Genomic DNA, 20,937 nt, shown 5'->3' with positions numbered 1-20,937 from the left:
TAGCAGAGGAAATCACCACAAAAACCCTATCAGGTACTAACTACAGTCCATCTTCATTATTCATGGATTCTAGCTTTGTAAGTTCGCCTATTCATTAAAATTTGTTTATAACCCCAAAGTCAATATTTGTGATGTTTTTATGGTCATTCAGGGACATCCACAGAGGAGCAATTATTGGAGTCACCTGATGTGCATATTCTGAGCCCAGGTCTGGCAGGACAGCCTTTTTTTTTTTTTTTTTTTAATGTTTATTTATTATTGAGAGACCGAGACTGAGCGTGAGTGGGGGAGGAACAGAGAGAGAGGGAGACACAGAATCCGAAGCAGGCTCCAGGGTCTGAGCTGTCAGCACAGAGCCTGATGCGGGGTTCGAACTCAAAAACTGTGAGATCGTGACCTGAGCCGAAGTCGGATGCTTAACTGACTGAGCCACCCAGGCGCCCCAGGACAACCTTCTTATATCAGCTCTCATACTGTAAACCAGTTTTTTGTTTTTGTTTTTGTTTTTTCTTTTTTCAGTCTATTTAGTGTTGAGGTTGAGTTTTTTGTTTGGTTGGATTTTGTTTTTGTTTTGTATCTTTGTGCTTTTTGTTGGTGATTTTGCCATTTAAAATGACCCCAAAGTATTGGGCTGAAGTGCTGTCTAGTGTTCCTAAGGCAGGAAGGCAGTGATGTATTGTGCATATAGAGACCATATATATGTTACGTAAGCTTCATTCAGGCATGAGTTGTAGTGCTGTTGGCTGTGATTTCAATGTTAATGAAGCAATAATACATGTATATTATATACATATATGTATATATATTTACATAAGTATCTTTTTAAAATTATTTTAGAGAGTGAGTGTGTGTGCCTGAGTGGGCAGAGGGGCAGAGAGAGAGAGAGAGAGAGAGAGAGAGAGAGAATCTTAAGCAGGCTCCACACTAAGTACACAGCCCGACGGTGGGCTTGATCCCATGACCCTGGGATCATGCCCTGAGCCAAAATCAAGAGTCACATGCTCAACTGACTGAGCCACCCAGACACCCCAAGATTAAATATTAATCAATTGATGAAAACACTGTGGCCACAGACCTCCAGGAACTTAACCCTGTATTTCCCCTGAAAGCAATGGTTTATTACTCTCTAATTCACTTGTTGCAGAGACTTTATAGAACATAAGTAGTGCGAATGATGAGAATTGATTGTACAATGGAAGCTGTGCAACGTTAGAGTAGAAAAGGTAAATGGGCAATTTATTCTGAGTTTTGGGGGCTGTTCCACCTTGAGGGAATGATGAGGTGGGGAATCAAATCAAAGCTGAATTGTAGGGCTTGAAAGATAAGTAAGTAAAGCCAAAATGGGTGTGATGCAGGAAGAAACAGGATGATTATGTAGTCAGAGGTCAGGCTTGGAGGGAATAAGATAGCTAGAAGACTAGGAGGTTGTAGTCACAGTCATATTGGAAAATGAGTGGGGGTAGAAATCAAGGGTATTTTTAAAGCCAGAGAACAGCAAGCACATTTGTTGTTGGATTGACCCTTGATGGGAACAATGTTGAGTTCCCAAGGGATGATGTTGTGATCAGAGGGCCCAGAGAGTTAACAGGCAATTTCAGTGCCCATGAGGTGTAACTGTGTGCATGTTTTCAGAGATTCCAAGAACCCTGAGACACGTTCCAGGAATCTTAAAAGTCCTGGTGTAAAAGCAGATATAAAGAGGCCTGTGCAGAGTATTAAATGAGTGGCAGGGTTCTTTACTGCACAGAGTACAATACACCTTTTTGGTTTACACCCCCTTTGTACCATGGGAAGGACATGAGGAAGGATCAACAAGATTTGTTTGTTGATTAGATTTAGGGAGAAGAGGGGAGAAATGAGGTGAATAGTGAAGGGTTGGTCGAAAGTGTTGACTAATTGTCATGAGATCCTTTTTATTCTATAGAGGAGCTAGGTTGATGTTATACTTCCTCAGTTTTCTCTGTTATCTCTTGGTGTCCCAAGTTCTTCAATTTTCATTTCCCTCGTCATGTGATTTTCATTATTATAGCATTTGAGATCGGCAAACGTGCATACTTACGGTTTGGTAAATAGAGGTAATGATTCTTCTCAGTTCTGTTTGCGTGGGGGTCTGGAATGAGCCAGCTTCCTCTTGACTGTCTCTAAGGTTTCACTGACAACCATGGACACTCTGACTTGGACACTTGCTTCCCAAATTTTCCCACCGGCCACCAGGTTAGGTTTTGTATTTTTTCTCATGGGTCACTGTGATGGGGTTTGGAAACAAAGGAGAGGCAAATCGTATGCATACACCACCACTGTAATTCTTCTCCAGAGTTTTCTAGAGCTGTGCTGCTCATCTGGGTAGCCACATGTGGCTCGTGGACACTTGAAATGTGGCCAGTCTGAATTGAGATGTTCTTGAAGTATAAAATTTACACTGGATTTTAAGGATTTAGTGTGAAGAAATGCATGGAAAACAATTCATTAATTTTTATATTGATTACATGTTGAAATAAGATTTTGTATATGTTGGCTAAATAAAATAAATTGTTAAAACTCACTTCACCTGTTTCCTTTTGCGGTTTTAAAATGTGAGTACTAGAGGGGTGCCTGGCTGGCCCAGTCAGTAGAGCATGGAACTCTTGATCTCTGGGTTGTGAGTTTCAGCCTCACACTGGTATAGAGATTACTTAAAAATAAAATCCTTAAAAAATATGGGTACTAGAAATTTTTAAATTATATAGGGGACTTGCAATATATTTCTGGTAGACAGTGTTTTAGTGCTCCCTTTGAATTTCCAGGGAATAATTTGAAAATGATTATTAAGTGGCACTACTTTTTTTTTTTTTTAAGTTTTTAATTTTATTCATTTTGAGAGAGAAAACACAAATTTGGGAGGGGCAGAGAGAGAGGTAGAGAGAGAATCCCAGGCAGGCTCCTCACTGTCAGCACAGGGCCCGATGTTGGGCTCAGACTCACGAACTGCTAGATCATGACCTGAGCTGAAGTCGGACGCTTAACCGACTGAGCCACCCAGGCATCCCTAGACGGTGCTACTACTAAAGACCAAATTCTTGGGACCATTGAAGTTGCTGATGTACCTGAATATAGCTCTTGTAAAAAATCCTGTCATGAATACTAAAAATCCTCTGTGCTAAGAAAACTTCTCCCTAAGAAGTTTTTTCTTTTCCTTTGGAAACATTCCAATAATAAATAAACATTCATGACATTCACGACAGTTCTGCTGGATGGTGCATGACTGAATCCCTTTAGGAATCAGGGCTATCATTAGATTGTGTTTTGGACTAATCAAATACGGTCAGATTTTTAAATGTGTAATTATTTTTCAAAGGAGCATTTGAATCTATGTCACCTTGTGCTGTGGTATAATAGAGTTTTGTTTTCCCTGAGAGTGTGACTATTTCCATAATTTAGGTGAACAGCTATTTGTGAGGCAGCCTCAGTAAATGTGACAGAAAAGAGGTTAGTTCTAACTTAAGCACCATTTATTAAGTGCCTTCTCTCTGCTCAGTGTTAGCTAAGCTACACATGTAAACACAACAGAAAGTAAAGATGTGTGCATGTCCTCAAGTAGTTTGTCATTTGGTTTAGGAGTTCATAACAGACATTCTAACATTGTGTATGTGGTGAGGTATGAGGAGAGATTTATACCTTACAATAGTGGCAAAGCATTGAAATCTGAGAATTATTTATTACAAAAATGCAGATTCAAGGTTACTTTGGACAAACACCACTTCCACGTGTGTTTTTTTGTGTGTGGGAATTGTTCATGGCCTGCAGCTGTTCTTCCCTACACCGTGACCATGGCAGTGTGTTAAGGCACAGAGACTGTTGTCTAAGGTGTGGCCAGTGGGAAGAGTTTAACCATGGTTGTTGGGAGATTCTGCACTTTAAGAAACAAATAGAGAATCCTCCGGAGGCATTGCGTATAGAGCCCATTCTGTCTTCCCTTTATAGATGTTGAAACCTCTTCAGAAAAGAGTCATTGTGGGGTGGGGAGTTTTTATGGGATAGATGGCCCTTGGTTTGGGTCCTGGAAAAACTTAGAGGATCTGACTTGGAGAATTAGAGGACGGGTGTCTTCGGAGGGGAGCTGGTATGGTTGAAAGTACACAGGAGGTGGAAAAGGAATTTATCAGTGGAAGAGAGAATGCTTTATGTTAATTTGAAAGCTAATTATTTCATAGATATAATTTTCTAGCTGTTGCACTAATTTGTTCTAGAGTTTATTATTCCTAAGGGACTTTGCAATGAGTCTATTTTAGACGGCTTAATTGCCTGGAGCTTCCAGAGAATTGGCCGTGTTTTGGGGTGGGGGGGAGAGGTGACTGACTTTCTTGGATAAAATTATTATTTGCCACATGTCATTGTGGCCAAAGTTATTTGTCTTGGCTTCGTGTTGTATATATACAATGCAGTCATCTGTGAGTGTAGCAACTCAGATAGGACAGTGAGTACTTTTAAACACGTGCATGTAAAACACATCACGTTTGTCTAAAGCTATACAGTTTTGAGGGATTTTCACATGCTCACGTGTAATATTTTTTAACATCCTTCTAAGACAGGTAGAATAAGAATCACCATCACCCATTTATTTCCAGCTGGGGAAACTGAGGCTTAGAGAGCTGAGTTTCTTTCGTCTGAGTCACGTGGCTAGTGAGTGACTGTGCCAGAACTAGATATAGCTCTTTCCTTCTAGTCCCGGGTTCCTTTCCCTAGTATGACACCCTCTCAGCAGAGACACTGCTGACGGTGACTGCTCATCTGGTTGCTGGCATCTCCTGAGTTCCTAGTACTCAGCCTTGTCATGAGGAACTGACTCAGAGAAATGAGAGTCTGCTGATTCAGAGCCCAATCTTTTTCCCAGCCTCTCATTTCCCAGCTTTCTCTTCTCATAAGTTGATTTCTATCCACTCCCAAGCAACTTTTTTTTTTAGTATCTGTGGCTACTAGAGTGGTGGCAGTGGAAGTCGTGACGTAGACTGCCATGTCTCCACAGGCAAGGGTCAAGAGGGAATTAGAAGTACTACATGCTCCAGATAAAACTTCTCCTTCTCCAGCTTTCATGTCACCAGTGGTGAGTGAAGAGAGGGCCTTGTCCTCTGATACTTCTACTAAGATCCTCTCCTCCTCCTAACCCCACAACCCTGATAGCCCTGTTGTACCACCACCACATCTGCCTTGAGACCGTTAGCACACGAATTCCATTTTTCTGTGTATCATCAGCATCCCGAACAGGGCCTGGCACATCAAATATTCGAAAGGATAAATAAATGGAGTCCTAAGTCTTTAGATAGCATATATTAAAGGCAAGTTCATAAATTATTCTGCAGTGCCAATGAGATACCTTTTTTTAAAGTTTATTTACTTATTGAGAGAGAGAGAGAGAGAGAGAGAGAGAGAGAGAGAGAGAGAGAGAGGGGATCCCAAGCAGGCTCTGCACTGTCAGCACAGAGGCCGATGCGGGGCTCGAACCCATGAACTGTGAGATCTGTGAAATCATGACCTGCGCCAGAATCAAGAGTTGGATGCTTAAACAACTGAGCCACCCAAGTGCCCCAAGATATCTTGATAAATTGTAGAGGAGTGTCATATGCTTTTTATTTTGTTTAATCCCATTTGGTGTTTTATTTACAGCACAGATTAATGAATAACTTGTAGTTACAAAATTATCTCCAGGGCTATAATAGTTATAATAATAGTTATTGTTTGTGTAATGCCACTTACAGTAATTTGATTGCATGATTTATTCTTCTGTGGGATAAATAGTTGTATCTCCATGTTATAAATGTAAAATTATAAATGCTTAAAAATGTTTTTTTTTAATGTTATAAATGTAAGAGAGAGGGAGATAAAGGTCTTTTTGCAATGAAACCTTCTCCAGAAAGACTGAGAGACCAGTTTCGTGTGGGACACAGGTTAGTTTACCTGAATGGAACAAGGTATATAAAAAGGTGCAGAACAGGGGCACCTGCCTGGCTCAGTCAGTGGAGCAGGAGGCACTTGGCTGGCTCTTGATCTCTGGGTTGTGATTTCAAACCCCATGTTGGATGCAGAGATTACTTAAAAATTAAAAAAAAAAAAATTAAAAAGAAGGTACAGAACAATGAGAGGGCTTATTGCAGGCGGGTTTAATGCTCAGCCAGGGTAACTAAACCTGTAGTTGTGGCTTGGGTGTGTGAACTGCTGTATTTCAGTACTAACATCGTTTTAGGGCTTGGACTTGGAGTAATCCAAGCTAAGTCTGTTCCAAAGCATCAACAGAAAAGTTTCCTTATGTTATAGCTGTACATCCAAATGGAAGGGAGATGGAGATAGTGGAGAATTCTCCACTTGGTATTTTTTCCAAGCATGCTTCTCATGAATTATACAATTTGGTAAGAATAGTGACAGTTTTGATGGGGAGATTGGGAGCACTGAAAACTGGCAAAAATGCAAAGCCATTTTTGGTCAAATGAGTAGAGCAAGCAAGCAAATGTGTTGAATAGGAATTTCTGCAACAACTCTTCAAGGTAACTTTTTTTTTTTTTTTCAAATTGAATTCATGTTTAATAATTACAGGTACCATGCGCCCCACCCCTTCCCCCTGCCCAGGCAGCAGCAGGGGTGGTGCAGGGGCTGGGGCATATGCCCCTAGCAGGGAGGACAGCAGTCTCATGAGTGATGTGCAGAAAATAAAAAAGGATCCTAGGGGCAGGCAGTGGTGCCCCCCAAAAGACACACCAAATTTCAAGATTTTATCTATATCTCAGTGCCCCAGGGGGAAGAGAGGAGACATCAGGCAGCATCCTGGAGAGGGGCTGCAGGCAGCCCCACGCTAGCCTGCCTCTTCAGCCATTTTATTAGCTCAGACACACGGCACTACAGGCACCCATTGCTGCCACCACACCCCCTGCAGTCCTGGCCACTGGTCGGGTCATCTGAGTGTCCATGGAACTCCAAGTCCCCAGCCCCACCTGCCCTCAGTTGTGGTCAGATTCCTCCTCTTCTTTACTTTGTAACTGGGTGCCCTGATCACATGCTTTGCTGAGAATCAGAGACCTGTGAATGATTTCAGAGATGATGACCCCAGCCCAGTGGCTCACTTTCCAACTTCTTGAGCAGCTCTGGACTGCTGATACTTATGCTAAGGTCCAAATGCTAGTGACAGCCCAGCTTGACATCAGAGTTAAACTTTAAAAGTTGTGTAATATTTTCTTGCTAAGGTTTCTAACTTTAGGAAGTCTTAAAAGTAATTGTGTGGTTATTAATTTCAGTGAAACATGGCATGAGTTGTAAAAATCATGCATAAGGAAAAGAGATTCTAGATTGAAGTCTGATATTGACCCTTAAAAAAAAAAAAGTGATTAAGGTTTTTATCTAAATTGCTGGTTAACTAGCTGATTCCAAAAAGGGTGAGTCATTTTACTGAGACAAAAAGGCAAGTAATGCCCCTTCTGGTGGGTGGAGAGTTACACAGCAGAGCCTTACAACCTTGAATTAGCAGTCCTGGTGCCTTTTTTTTTTTTCCCCCATGTGAAAGTTTAGAAATGAAATCAGTACAGCCACAGTTTTAGTGTAACTCTCATCCTCAGAACCACTGTTTCATTTATTAGGTTGGGAATCTCCAGGAGTCTCATCTTTCTTTTCCTTATTTATGTTGTCAGCATGCTGGTACTTGGTTAGATAGCCTTTTGAATAGCACTTTTTCCAAAAAAAAAAGTATAATATGTGTAGCTTAAAAATCCTGTCATTGTTATGTATATTGTATTGCTGCTAAGTACTAAACTAAGTCTCCAAATAAAGGGAAATTGGGAGTTTTGTTTTTAGTTAGATATTGAAAAAGAGTATATGCTATATACTTTTTTTTTTTTTTGCTAGCTTATATGAATCTTAATGATAGCAATTACGTTGAAGGACAAATTGTGTTGAGTACAATTGCACTCTTACAGGGTGAATGCTTTGCTTTTCCTTTCAGCTGTCTAAAAATGTTTTGACTCTGACAATTTCCTTACAATGAAGCCTGCAGAATTGTTATAAAGAAATCAAATGATCATTACTGGTTTGGCAGGAAGAATTTAAAAAGTAAAGTAGCTTCACCCAGTGTTTGTAAATAATACATACCCTACAAATGGAAAGTAGAGAAAAATAAAAGGAGAAACAGTCTTGCTATTCAAAGACATTCTGATATTTCTTTCTAGTTCTTTTTTTTTTTAGGTTTGGGTTTAAAAGCACTCTTGTTATCAGAAGTACATATACAATTTTGTATCTCTTTTTATTTAACTTTGTAATGTGAGAATTTTTATGTGCTTCACAGATTTCTTGAAGACATGCCACTTACTCATTCTTTCATTTGCTGAGACCCTTTTCTCTGCTGGGTGACAGATGCTTTGTTCTTCAAAATATGGGTATATGGGAGTGGGAAATAATCTGCATTATAATTAGGTACTGCAAGATCATCCTGAATTTTCATGTAACTTTTATCTAAAGCTGAATGCTAAATTGTCTCCCAGGTAGCTCCTCATTTTAAGTCAAAGAAGTAATATGGATTGATTTTATTGTACACTTGAGCTAACTTTGTCAGGCTTAAAAAATCCCTCTGCTTTGGAGTCTGCCCCTCAGCCGAAGGGCTGAACTGGGCAGGGTCAAGAGAGGAGGGCAGAGCAGGCATCCTGTGGGATGGCTGGTGTGCTTGGCTCCTGTACAGGGATTGTTTACCAGAGAGCAGGGCAGGGTTCATGGCAAGGTGTCTGACAAGAGACTTAGTCACCCACAGTGCACATGACTGGGGCCTTGTCCTCACAGAGGACTGAATTCGTGAGAATCTAAACATCATAAGTGGCATGAGGTTCAAGATGTAGGAGAAAGAATTTGACTTAATTTATCAGTCAGTGATACCCAACTGCCTCCTCCATACCCTCTTCCTAAATCAGTCCTCAGAGGGTCGGGTGTAGATGTGCACCTCCCAGCAGAATACTGTGAGGATGAGTGGTGTGGCTCACTCGTTAGCAGGGATGCCTGGACTTAACATCCTGGCTCTGGCTCTGCCTCTGGCAGGCTACATACTTTGGACCAGTTCCTTAACCTTTCTGTGCTCCATTCTCTCCTGTTAAAAGAAGATAGTAGAGCCACCGACTTCCTGTGATCAAATTGAAACACTGTTAGAACAATGCCTGGCATTGTTAATAAGCACGTAATAAACCTACTGGTTATTATGTACCTTGTGTGACGCAGTTTGTACATTTTGCCAAATTTCCTGAGTGCTGAGCTTGTCAGTTAAGTTTACATGGCATTATGGCAGGTGTGTTCTTTTCTGATTGCACACTGAACTAGTCTTGTGAGGATGGGCCACTGCTTAGGTATTGTGAGCTGTTCATGATCACACATATGTGAAACAGCCAAATATTGACCAACTAGGTGTTGATCCTGGATCTGTTTCTAAAGCCCATTCTCTAAAAGCACACTGCTTCAAGAAAGGTTCCTCATCCCCTTACCTTATCCATTTGTGCTGGCCTAGCGTGAGTGCTTTTTCTTTAAAAAAAAAAAAATAATAAACTTCAAATTGAACTATAAGATACAGACAGAAAAGTGTACATATTCTTGTATATGTATATTCTTGCTATGAATTCACAGCACCAGCACCCAGATAAGAAACCCAGTAGTTTGCCAAGATCTCATAACCTTTTTGTGCTTCCTTCTGGGGATTGTGCTTTGAAAACTACTGGTAAAAAGGCTTGTGATCCGTTGTTCGTGGATATGGAAAAGGTTTCATGGAAGAGAGGGAATTACCCCAAGAAAAGGATGGTTAGTTGTAGTGGCTCTGGATCAGGAACCCCACACCTTCCCCTTTGTTTGTTGTTCCTTTTTTCTCATTAAGGTAATGTGAATAGGCAAAGAAAGATTTTTTATAGAAAGATTTACAGATAATAATTAGACTTGACTTTTTGGGGCCTATGTTAGGCCTTCATTTTTCCTCTCTTTAAACCCATCTCTCTCAATTGTGGCTTTGGAGTTAATTTTTCATTACATACAGTGATCGCTGCTTTTATCACCTGAAGAGTGTGAAGTCAAGGGAATGCAGAAATGCTTGAAACATTCCTGACTTTAATTGTCCCAACTCTAAATCAGGCATGGGAATGGATTTTTCCTCAGATGCCAAATCTTTAGAGTTGCAGTGGGTTTCCAGAACATTGCATTGGAAGGATTTGCAGAGGAGTCTGGGGACAACAGGAAACAGTGTTCTGGTTGATTAGTGATTTTGGCTAATGGCAAAAGAGATTTGGACTAGTGTTTTCAGTAGCAGTACCAGATATTTGCCTTGTATGATCTGAGTGATACTTAATGCCATTTCTTGACTTATAAACTTAGCACTATTCTCTAGGACCACTTAGTACTGGCTGTGAGAATGGAAGCAATGCACATATAGGTTAAAAAGTGGAACCAGGGGTGCCTGGCTGGCTCCATCGGTAGACCATATGACTCTTGATCTTGGGGCCATGAGTCCGAGCCCCACACTGAGGGATTGAGTTTACTTAAAAAAAAAAAAAAGTTGAACCAGTAGTCTTCCTTCCTTACACATATCACATGACCTCAGAGTACTTCCACACTTCCCTCATCCTCCCTCTAACATCTGATCAAGTTCATGTGAATTATGACAGTATCTGTGGTGTCAGCAGCAGTTCCAGTCAATGTATGGAACTGCAGGTGGAGTGTGGGAGTCCAGACAGTGACTGCAGATACTTTTTTAAATGTGGAAACATGGCTGAACCTTGTGAAGGAAATAGAGAACTTTACCATGGGTAGCATTACAAATAGGTAGTAAATTTTGTATGTATATTACTTAGTATTTAAGAGCAGGATATCCAGGTGCTAATGAATAACAGTATGGGTACCTATATTAGAGTATGATTCCATTTTGGGAAAGAGAAGAATGAGAAAAAAAGAAAGATCAGACTGAGGTACAGAACAGAATTTGGGGCACTGAAGATCTAAAGATATCTTTCTCTTAGCTACTGTGTGAGCTGCTCTGATTATTGTCAAAAACTGACCTCTGTGCTTTGGAGCCAAAATGTAGACAGAGTTTGGGATAAAGAGGAATGATAGCTTTCTTGCTTTGACAGGCAAAGGAGGCAAAGGAGACTGGCCTTCAAAAGCTGCAAGCCCTCCGATAGGAAGGGGTTGGGGGGTTTTATAGGGAAATACAGGATCTAACTGGTTTTGGGAGGAACCGTACAAGCTCCTAGCCTTCTTTGTCAAGTCTTTAGGGTTTTGAAACAAACCTAGGTTTCTGAAACAAAAGGGTAAGAAGGGCGGAGGGGAGGTTTGCAGAAGAGAAGGGAAAGGTTATTGGAAAAAGCGAGCTTTGCTGAAGCATTAAAGCAGCCATTTTGATTTTTGTTCAACTTTATGCTTTTAAGCAGTTAACTAATGTCTCAGAAGAATGGTTGTGATGATACAATTATTACTTGTTTTTCCATTTACTGAAGAAGTTTTAAAACTCCCATTTAAATATAAGGAAATTTGGAGTCTTATAGAGGCATCTCTTTCAAGTACAATGGTTGTGGATTTGATGTACATCTGTATTACGTTTTATCAGATTTTGAACTGTGGAATTAAGGATTATTAAGGGGAGGGATGGAGGAAATGGCTTTTTCACTTTTTAAAAGTTTTGAAGTTCTTTCCGTTAAGATACCACATGAGTCTGATTGGAGTGAACATGGAATATTAAAGCTTCTAAAGGAACTTCTGCTGTAATAAGTGGAAGAGTGTGTGTTGAGTTTGTGTGTTTAATCACAGGCACCCTCTTGGTCAGAAAATGTGCATCAGACTGTTAAAGGAGCACTGACACTGCTTGTTGCAGGCAGATTCATATCAAAGTGTTAATGTAAATATTCAGTGGTATTGAACCTATCAAAAAGTGATCTGTTGAGTATCTACCAAGTATAAGACCTGTATGACGTACAAAGATGAATGCCAAGACCCAGATTTTTTTATACTCAAGATATCTATGATCTAGTTAGGCTCATGAGATATGTACACCGCTCTGTTGCCAGGCAGTTACATGTTAAGGGTTAAAGGTGTGGTTTAAAAAAATTGTAGGGGAATTCAAGGGAGAAAAAGATCTTCCAGCCTAGAAGTCATCATAAGGAAGATGAAATTTTTACCAAGGAAGTGTTTCTCAAATGTGTGGTTCCCAGGCAGGCAGCAACAGCCTCCTAGGAACTTGTTAGAAATGTACATTCTCAGACTCCACCTCAGAACTGCTGAATCAGAAACCCTGGGGGGGTGGGCCTAGCAATCGGTTTAAAAGCATCCGAGTTTGAGCCCCACTCAGACAAGGAAGTGTTGGATCAAGGGTATGCTGACTGAAGTCAGGGAGAAACAGTGACTGATGTATAGTGTTTGGTTAAAGGCGGCTGGCTGAATGGAAGGAACGTGAAGAAGAAGGGGTTTAGTTAGAGTTTCTTGAGCCGTGTGGTTTAGCTTCTGTTTAAGGGAATTCTTTCCCAATGCACTTTGATCCTTATTTCATCCAATTATCCTTTGTAATTATATTGTCATGTTCATCTCTTATTATTCTGATCATTGAAGATGTTTGCATCATCGAGATAAGGGATAGAATTTGTATTTTGCAAGAGAATTTAAGGCTTTGGAAAATGTAAAATATCAGAATGATTGAACAGCTTTGTGGCTAGCTATGAGGTTAAATATTTGTTCAGAATACATGTTTAAAAAAAGGGTTTCATGTCCTTTCATCAGGTCCTAGATAAACATCTTTTAGAGATTTTAGTTTTAAAACTTAAATTCAGTTTTACATGTAAAAAATGGGGTATGTTCCCCCAGCATTTCTTCTACATATTTTAGAAAATTCAGTTATTTTGGCATTTTTAAAGATCCTACCCCTTCAACATTGAACATGTTAAAAAATAAAATTCATCCGAGTAAATGTGAAGATCTAATTGGCTTTATCAAATGATTCATGAATCCGGCAATATCCCATGTAGAAAATAGAGGGGTGTTCTGAAGAGTTGTACAAAATGGAAAGTTTTTATGGGAAGGAGAGTAGAGCAATAAAGGTATATGCAAAAAAAAGAAAGAAAGAAAGGAAAGGGCAGGGGTCTCGTCTTCCTTTGTAGGAAGGGAATGGAGGGGACCCAGCTGATAGATTTCCTTATTGGTGCTTATCTGAAAATTCCTGATTGGCAGGTGAAGACATTTCTGGGGGAGGTTGAACCTGCAGTTAACTTAGTTATGAAGCTCTGGTTTGATGACTTGGTCTGGCTGGAGTAACACCATGTGAGGCCTATGGTTTTCTTTTTGGCAAACTATACTTTCATTTCTCCTGTGATTTTAGAGGAGGTGGACCCTTGGTGTTGGAGACATTGATTCGGGGCCTCACTTGGGCCACTTGGGAAGTGGAAATGATAACCTTCCTTCCAGCCTTTGCTCATCCAGCTGCGTGGTGCCTAAAATGGAAGGGTTACAGTGCTTGCATAAGTGAGCTTCTGATTCTCTGTTTAAAAAGAGAAAGTGATTTTAAAGACAGTTCAGGGGAAAAAAGAAGAACCCATGATCACATGGTGGCCACACAGTTAAGCTTTAAGGTCAAAATGTGTTCCCCTTACTGGAAAAATGGATTCATTCTCTCCTAATCTGGTTTTACCTTAGCACTATCAATTTATCACGTGCAGAGAAGTCTAGTCATTGTTGTAGGTGTGTTGCAATCTTTACTTCTCAAGGGAGGATGTATTTAAGATCTTTTTTGGGTTTGTTATAAAGGAACTTTAGGGTCACATATATAATAATGTCATAAGGTAATTGTGGCCTCTACCACGATATCATTAGATTTTTCTCACGCTTATGGAGTGAAATATTTGGCTTCCGTGTATAAAGATACATTTAAAACCTCCTGAAACTTGGGGCACCCCGGTGGCTCAGTTGTTTAAGCATATGACTCTTGATTTCAGCTCACGTCACGATCTTATGGTTCGTGAGTTCGAGCCTTACATCCAGCTCTGCGCTGACAGTGCAGGGCCTGCTTGAGATTCGTTCTCTTTCTGCCCCTCCCCTTTGTGTGCTTTCTCTTTCAAAGTAAATAAGCAAACTTAAAAAATAAAATAAAATAAAACCTCCTGAAACTGAAGACCTGCCAAAGGTTCATCAGATTTTAGTGATCTATTAATATTTTCTTCAGCCTAATTCGAGGATGAGAAAGAGGAAAAGGAGTTGAGACAATCCCTTATAGTTTTCAAGATCTGACCTGTGTTTTAGGGACCCGTGCTTTTTATTTCTTCTAAAAGAAATTTTTTTTTCCATGAACTCACAGTACTATGGAAAAATTATATAATTCCATAGCATTATTTCATTTTACAAATGAAGTATGTTAGTGTCAGAAGTCAAAACTGAACTACTTTTGTCCTTGTGTTCTGGTATTTCAGGGCTTTCTTGGCTTGAATATACCCAGGAATTAGGAATTCAGTGCAAGAGTTGTGAGGATTTATGGCTTCTCACTTATTACTTTTCTTACGTATGTGTGTGTTTAGATAATTTTTCATATACACACACATCTGTATATTTGGTATTAAAGAAAGGATGTGTCCCTACTCTCCCTCCCCCACATCACCTCCTGTACATCAAGCCCTACCTTTGTTGTACGTAACCATCTCCCTCACTTGCTATGGGTAGAGTTTTGCAAGGTTGCAGAGTAAGACCTGTCAGCTGACGCTTGCTCACATGAGAGCCATTAAGAGGGTGGTGTGGCCAATGTCAGAACAACCTTGCAGCTGAAGGCAAGTCACTGCATTTGCCCAGAGCCATATGAATGGGTCTTGTGACCAATTAATTGACTACTACATAATCTCCAACCGGGGAGCACAGATGGAATGAGTCAGCCCAAGCTGCTCAACCTGTTGAGTGTTTTGTCTTTTGCTGACCCAGAGTACAAGCTTAGGAACAAAAGTAGGAAGTGGGATTTGGACTTGCCTGTTTTAATGGTCCTGCTGAGAACATATTTTATAGCATTGGATACATCTGACTTCCTAATACTTTGGCAGGCTAATTTACGTAACAAATGAATGTTCCTTTTTTTTAAACTTTTGAAAGAGGAAATTAGTAGGCTGCTGCCAAGTAGCTTGCCTCACCTACTGTATAGGAAGTACAGGGATTACTTAGGACGGCTGGTCAGTGTGGAGTATCCCTCAAACAGCAAAGGATCTTCAACATTTGTGTCCACGTCCATGTTGATAGTCAGGATAAACCGGAAGAAAGTTCATACACTCAGGACATGTGTGGCGGCACTACGAAGACAGCAAACCGGCCAGGGGCCCGGCAGGATTCAGCCGGATGTGTGTGCAGTGCTGGTTCTGGTGCTGCGAGGACTTACAAGACGCTTTTACGCACAAAGACTCGAAAACGTGCCAGGGTAGGAAGGGGCACTGATCGCTCGGAACTCAGCAACAGGTTTGAAACTTCAGTTCTGTTTTAAAATCTCAGAGAAATGTTTATTTAATTCACTGCGTATCAAGCGGGATGAAATTCTGTTGATCCAAAACTTGTTTGTTAAGAATACTTTGTTTTAGTAGGACGTGGGGCCATTGATGGGTGTGCGGAAACAAGTCCTTTCCAGTACAAAAAAGGTGCAGGCATGGTTCTTATTATTTTTTTGACTGTTTCAATTCTACTACCCATCTGCTTTCTTAACTTTTCCTTACTTATCCTGGAGCCAGCTCGCAAGAAATGGTTACATCCTTGTCCTGTGTTGAAGTTTGAACAATACTATTCTCAGAGGTCATCAGGAAAACGAGTTGCGGTCCTGAGGGTCCACCACAGTTGGTAGATGGGGCACAGGACTGGAAGTTATCTCTTAGTCTGAATGGTAGGTGGAGGCAGGATGGTGGGAAAGAGCCCAGTTTCTTCTGGCAAATTATTTTCATGAGAAGGATTGGAGTTATGCCGGAACTAATTTTAAGAGTGGAGCTTACTTAAAGAGAGTAACATTATACTTGCTGTATTCTTTTAGGTTCATTATGTCATCCATTTTGGAAGAATTTATTAATTTAATTAGTAATAGCTCTTAATTGAAACATATTTATAAAGAATTTTATTGCATATCAACCAAAAGGAAAAATGCAGTGAGAATCTGATGTAGATAACTACTAAAGAGAGTCAAAGTTAAAAGTTAAGCTCTGATTCTCATGATTAGTGTAAAAGTAAGTTTCTAAATTCACTTACATATTTTTTTCCTTATAAGAAGTTTTCTTAAAATTATGTTTTATAAACTTTTTCCATCAATATGGTTCTTGGTTGGTTGAAAATAATCAGGATATAGTTTCTGTCATATAAAAATCATTGTCTTTCTTTAGTAGAAACTTAATAAAATGGTATATAATCTACTCCAGTATAAACCCAGTAGATTGGAGAGTTAGGGAGAAGTGTGGAAATCATTTTATAGGGGCTGGGTCACATGCTATCCACTCAATTAAAGGGAGATATTTATAGAGGGAGCAGTAATGAATGATGTGGTACATTAGAAAAATACATTTGAGTGTTCAGATAAGAATTTCACTTTTGTACTTTTTTTTAGTTAATTTTTTTTTTTTTTTTTTACAATTTATTTATTTTTGGGAGACAGAATGAGACAGAGCATAAGCAGGAGAGGGGGAGAGAGAGAAAGAGACACAGAATCCAAAGCAGGCTCTAGGCTCTGATAAGCAGAGAGCCCGACACGGGGCTTGAACCCATGAACCGTGAGATCATGACCTGTGCCCAAGTCGGATGCTCCACTGACCGAGCCACCCAGGCACCCCTGTTTTTATCTGTTTCTTATCAAGATAGAACAGCTGAGTGATACAAAAGAGTAATGGATTGGCACTCAGTTGATCTGGATCCTGATTCTGATCCTGATCCTGATCCCCACCTCTGCTGCCCAGGAAGAGCCTTTAACCATGTGGGAGTCTCCTGGCTTTTCTGTGTCTCACTTTTCAACTCTAAGCTATGAAGTTGGTTTAGATTATTTTAAAAAATCCTTTCCTTCTCTAAATTCTAAGATGTAGCATCATCTTAGAATAAATATTCCCTATATTTATTCATATGATTCTAGATTCCCCAAATACATATTAGGGGTGAGGGGGATAAGAAAATAATATGCAGGGCCACATAAAGTTTTTTTAAAAACTTCAAAACATTTTGGTATGAGCTTCTGCTTCTCAGTTTCAGTGAACTTAATATTCTTCAGTGGATTTTAATCATTTTTATTTAAACAACACGTTAACAAAAATTTTTCATATCCATTATTGCCTTTTCTTATTTTAACTTCCTTTAGAGTTACTTCTTTGGTGCTGAGACTTTTTTTTCCTCTTGTTTAGAATTTTGTGCAGTGATGACGTATACTCGTCAATTAATTGGAATTCATCTCTAGTCAGACCAGACCAGACTTGGTAGACCTCATCTACTTTGTCTCCCCCTTCCTACCATCTTGAAAACGTGATAGTTATTTGCAGCGTTGTGCTTGGTTTCCTGTATTTCTTTAGGACTTGAGCCAGTCTCAAGGGTAGAGTGAATTATTGACAGGAGCTTGCACTGTAGGGATCTGGCTCGAGAGTGCTCACGAGTTATCTGTTTGTCCAAGTCAGGTGGCAGTCAGTTAAGTATGACTTCCAACTCCCTCTTTGCTCTTGGGTATCTTAAATCAATAATTTTAGGTGGTCTTAGCTGAGTGCACTGATAAGTAGGTCCCCCCGCCCCCCCCATGTTTCCTCATGATTTTCCAGTTACTCAGAGGTGAAGAGAAAGACTCCACACATGTAGAGGAGTCATGTTAGATACCTAACAGTGGCCACAGTGTAAAACTGCCACAGTTCAGTGCAGAGGGAAACGTTTTTCTTTCTTTAAATTTTTTTTTTCTTTTTAACGTTTGTTTATTTTTGAGAGAGAGAGAGAGTGAGTGTGTGAGTGAGCGCTGGGGAGGGGCAGAGAGAGAGGGAGACACAGAATCCGAAGCGGGCTCCAGGCTCTGAGCTGTCAGCACAGAGCCCAGCGTGAGGCTGGAACTGATGAACTGCGAGATCATGACCTGAGCTGAAGTCAGAGGCTTTACTGACTGAGCCACCCAGGTGCCCCTGCTTTTCTTTCTAATTATGGTCCACGTGGAATCAGACTTTTCAGGGTGGAAGTGTGTCCTCCGTATCTTCGCTTCCATTCTCCTTAATCTCTAGAACGAAAGATATTGGAGGTTCATTTATTTCACAGAATTCCAGAATCAGCAAAAACCTACAGAGTTTGATGAAACATTTTAAGTGGTTTGTCAGTAAAAAAAAAAAAAAAAAATCCTCTCTAAAACCTCACGTCTAGTAACTGTTATGAAGCTGGACATAGGGTGCAGTCTTCAATAATCACTTCCTTCTTTTTTCTTAAAATATCAACCACAACAAAGCTGCTAATAACTTGATTTTGCAAACTTTAGTAACAAATTAGATAAGTCAAGAAGGCTGTTTTTGTGAGAAATCCGGGAGTGTTTGCCAAGTTTATCAGTGAATCATTGTTTCTCTGATAGCAGGAGAGAATTTGACATAACATTTTCTTAAAAAGTATACCCTACCCACACCAAAGAGGAACTGAAACAGAGCACTTCAGAATCAATTGTGCTTTAAGTTTCATATCTTGGAGTTTGGATTCAGCAGAGACTCTCTGTACTACTTTAGAATCACCAGGATAGGAAGGGCCAAAGAAATAATGAGTGTATGTATTAGACTTGTCTACGATCTGGATGAACGAATCCATTACAAAAAAGAAGGAGGCATAGATTGCTTGTGGTAGTTACTCAACAAGAAAAGAAGTACAGAAACCGGGGTTTATTTTCTTTCCCCTAGTTAACTGCTTCACAGAGATAGGCTGACCATGATTTTACTACCAGTCTTCATTTATAGCAGTTAGGACTACTGACAAGGAAATATAAAAATAGTCACAGATTTAGAGAGATATGCTAAGGCAACAGACCAAAGAATTCTGTTCTGGAAGATTTTAGCAAAAAGGACTAATGCAGGTTGCAGGGTTAGGGAGAGTGTTTTTCATTGTCTTCTTCACTTAGCTAGCTGTGAAAACTCTTCTGCTTTGATACTATGTAGAAAATGTAGCTGTCCAACAGGTTGAATGAAGTGGGTAGAGGAAAAAAAAAAAAAAAAAAAAACCAAACCCTAGTCAGCTGATGGTCTTGTGCTTTGTGACAAGCTTCACCGAGAGGTTGAAATTGCTGGGTGTGACTCTTTCAGATGCATTGAGAATTGCTGTCACAAGTTCTTCTGCCCTTTCTGCATTCCTTCCCTTTTCACTGATTTTATGTGCCATGAGGAATTTTCTTTGACTAGTGAAGAGTTTATTTCCACTGGTTGGTGGTTGGGATTTAGAGATATAATTTGAGAATATGTGAATGAATGAAAGCATGCAGTGGTAACTTAATGTTGCTGCAAAGTCACGTCTAATTTAGGTTTAAAAACATTCAACTTGACCCTCTGAGGCCACACCTCTTCTTGGGAATGAATCAGAGCAGCCTTGGTATAGAGGGGTTTTGAAGGGAGTGTGAACTTGCTTCATGTAGACTGACAACTGACATAAACTTTTGTCTGGGTCTTATTCTGATAAGTGTTAGTTACCATAACTAGTTATGCAGAAGACTGTGTTTCAGACAGAGGACAAGGATACTCCAACTCTGGGGTCTGCAGCCCAAGTCATTGGGCAGCTTCTGAAGCCTTTATCCCTCAAGTTCCTGCTCAGCTGTACACTGAACTGGAATACTCAGCTGCACGGGTCCATGATTCCTGGTTCTTCTGTTAGGACTCCTGTTGTGAGTCAGGCTGTGGCTTAGCCTTATCCTTTTATTGTTATAGTAACAAAAGCTGAATAACTGCTGAATAATGATGCAGCAAGCCCTGGTGGGAATTGGTGAGAACAGTAATCTGTGACCCATCTAAGATTATAATTAAACTCCCCATCAAAATTCACCAAAGAAAGAGAATCTAGCCTTTGGGCTCTAGAAACACCAAGATCCCTGGCAATTCTCTTCCCCTTTTGTGGGATCCCAAATTTATATGGATTGTTGGGTATCAGGTGTATATCCATCCATTAGAGTTTTATCTTGAAGGGTTTAATCCTTCTCTTATTAGTTTAGAAAGGTTTAAAAAAAATACTCTCAGGTCTTTATAGAACAGATGTGAATTAAAATGCTATCTTTTTTTTCTTAAAGTTTTTTTTCAATGTTTATTTTTGAGAGACAGAGTGTGAGCGGGGGAGGGGCAGAGAGAGATAGAGACCCGGAATCTGAAGCAGGCTCCAGGGTCTGAGCTGTCAGCACAGAGCCCGATGCAGGGCTCAAACCCAGGAGCTGTGAGATCATGACCTGAGCTGAAGTCGGAGCTTAACCTATTGAGCCACCCAGGCTCCCCCTTTTTTTTTCTCTTGATGTGCCCTTTCCTTTCACTTGCACGCCTCACCCTGCCCAAAGGCAAAAAACAAAAAGTTTAGTAACACTAAGCTAGTTGTTTCACTTACTGATTTTTAAAAACTCTGATTCTAGCGGCACCTGGCTCAGTCGGTTAAGTGTCTGACTTTAGCTCAGGTCATGAATCTCACTGTTTGTGAGTTTGAGCCCCATGTAGGTCTCGCTGTTGTCAGTGCAGAGCCTGCCTCAAATCCTCTCTTCCCCCTCCCCCCACACCCTCCCCCCCCACTCTCATCTGTTCTGTCTGTTAAAAATAAACATTTAAACATAAAATTAAGTTAAAAATCTGACTCTAACATGTGAGAACCTACACCATAGTACCAGATACAGTGGAAGCATCTTTGATCTGGGGATCTTCTCTATCCCGATCTCATGATCTGTGTTTCTATTTTCTCTTCTACAAAAAAATAATAGAAGTGGTAGATTAGGTCAGTGATCATCAAATATGTGAACTGTTTTTTTAA

At 40.1% G+C, this 20,937-nt stretch overlaps 1 protein-coding gene across 6 annotated transcripts in view; it reads left to right on the top strand.

Annotated features, from left to right (window-relative positions):
- The window catches only part of FNIP2 (folliculin interacting protein 2), a 132,313-nt gene that overhangs the window by 22,043 nt on the left and 89,333 nt on the right, over positions 1-20,937 (top strand). For 3 of the 6 annotated variants that reach the window (XM_047856472.1, XM_047856474.1, XM_047856470.1), the window contains exon 1: positions 14,903-15,441. The exons of the other annotated variants lie outside the window; for them this stretch is intronic. In XM_047856472.1, coding sequence (XP_047712428.1) covers positions 15,266-15,441 — 176 coding nt within the window. In that variant the 5' untranslated portion in view covers positions 14,903-15,265. Of the gene's footprint in view, positions 1-14,902; positions 15,442-20,937 lie in introns of those variants that run through there. 6 annotated transcript variants of the gene reach the window in all.

Source organism: Prionailurus viverrinus, chromosome B1, assembly GCF_022837055.1.
Source record: "Prionailurus viverrinus isolate Anna chromosome B1, UM_Priviv_1.0, whole genome shotgun sequence".
NCBI classification, from domain to species: domain Eukaryota; kingdom Metazoa; phylum Chordata; class Mammalia; order Carnivora; family Felidae; genus Prionailurus; species Prionailurus viverrinus.
This window is presented reverse-complemented; position numbering and strand designations above follow the sequence as displayed.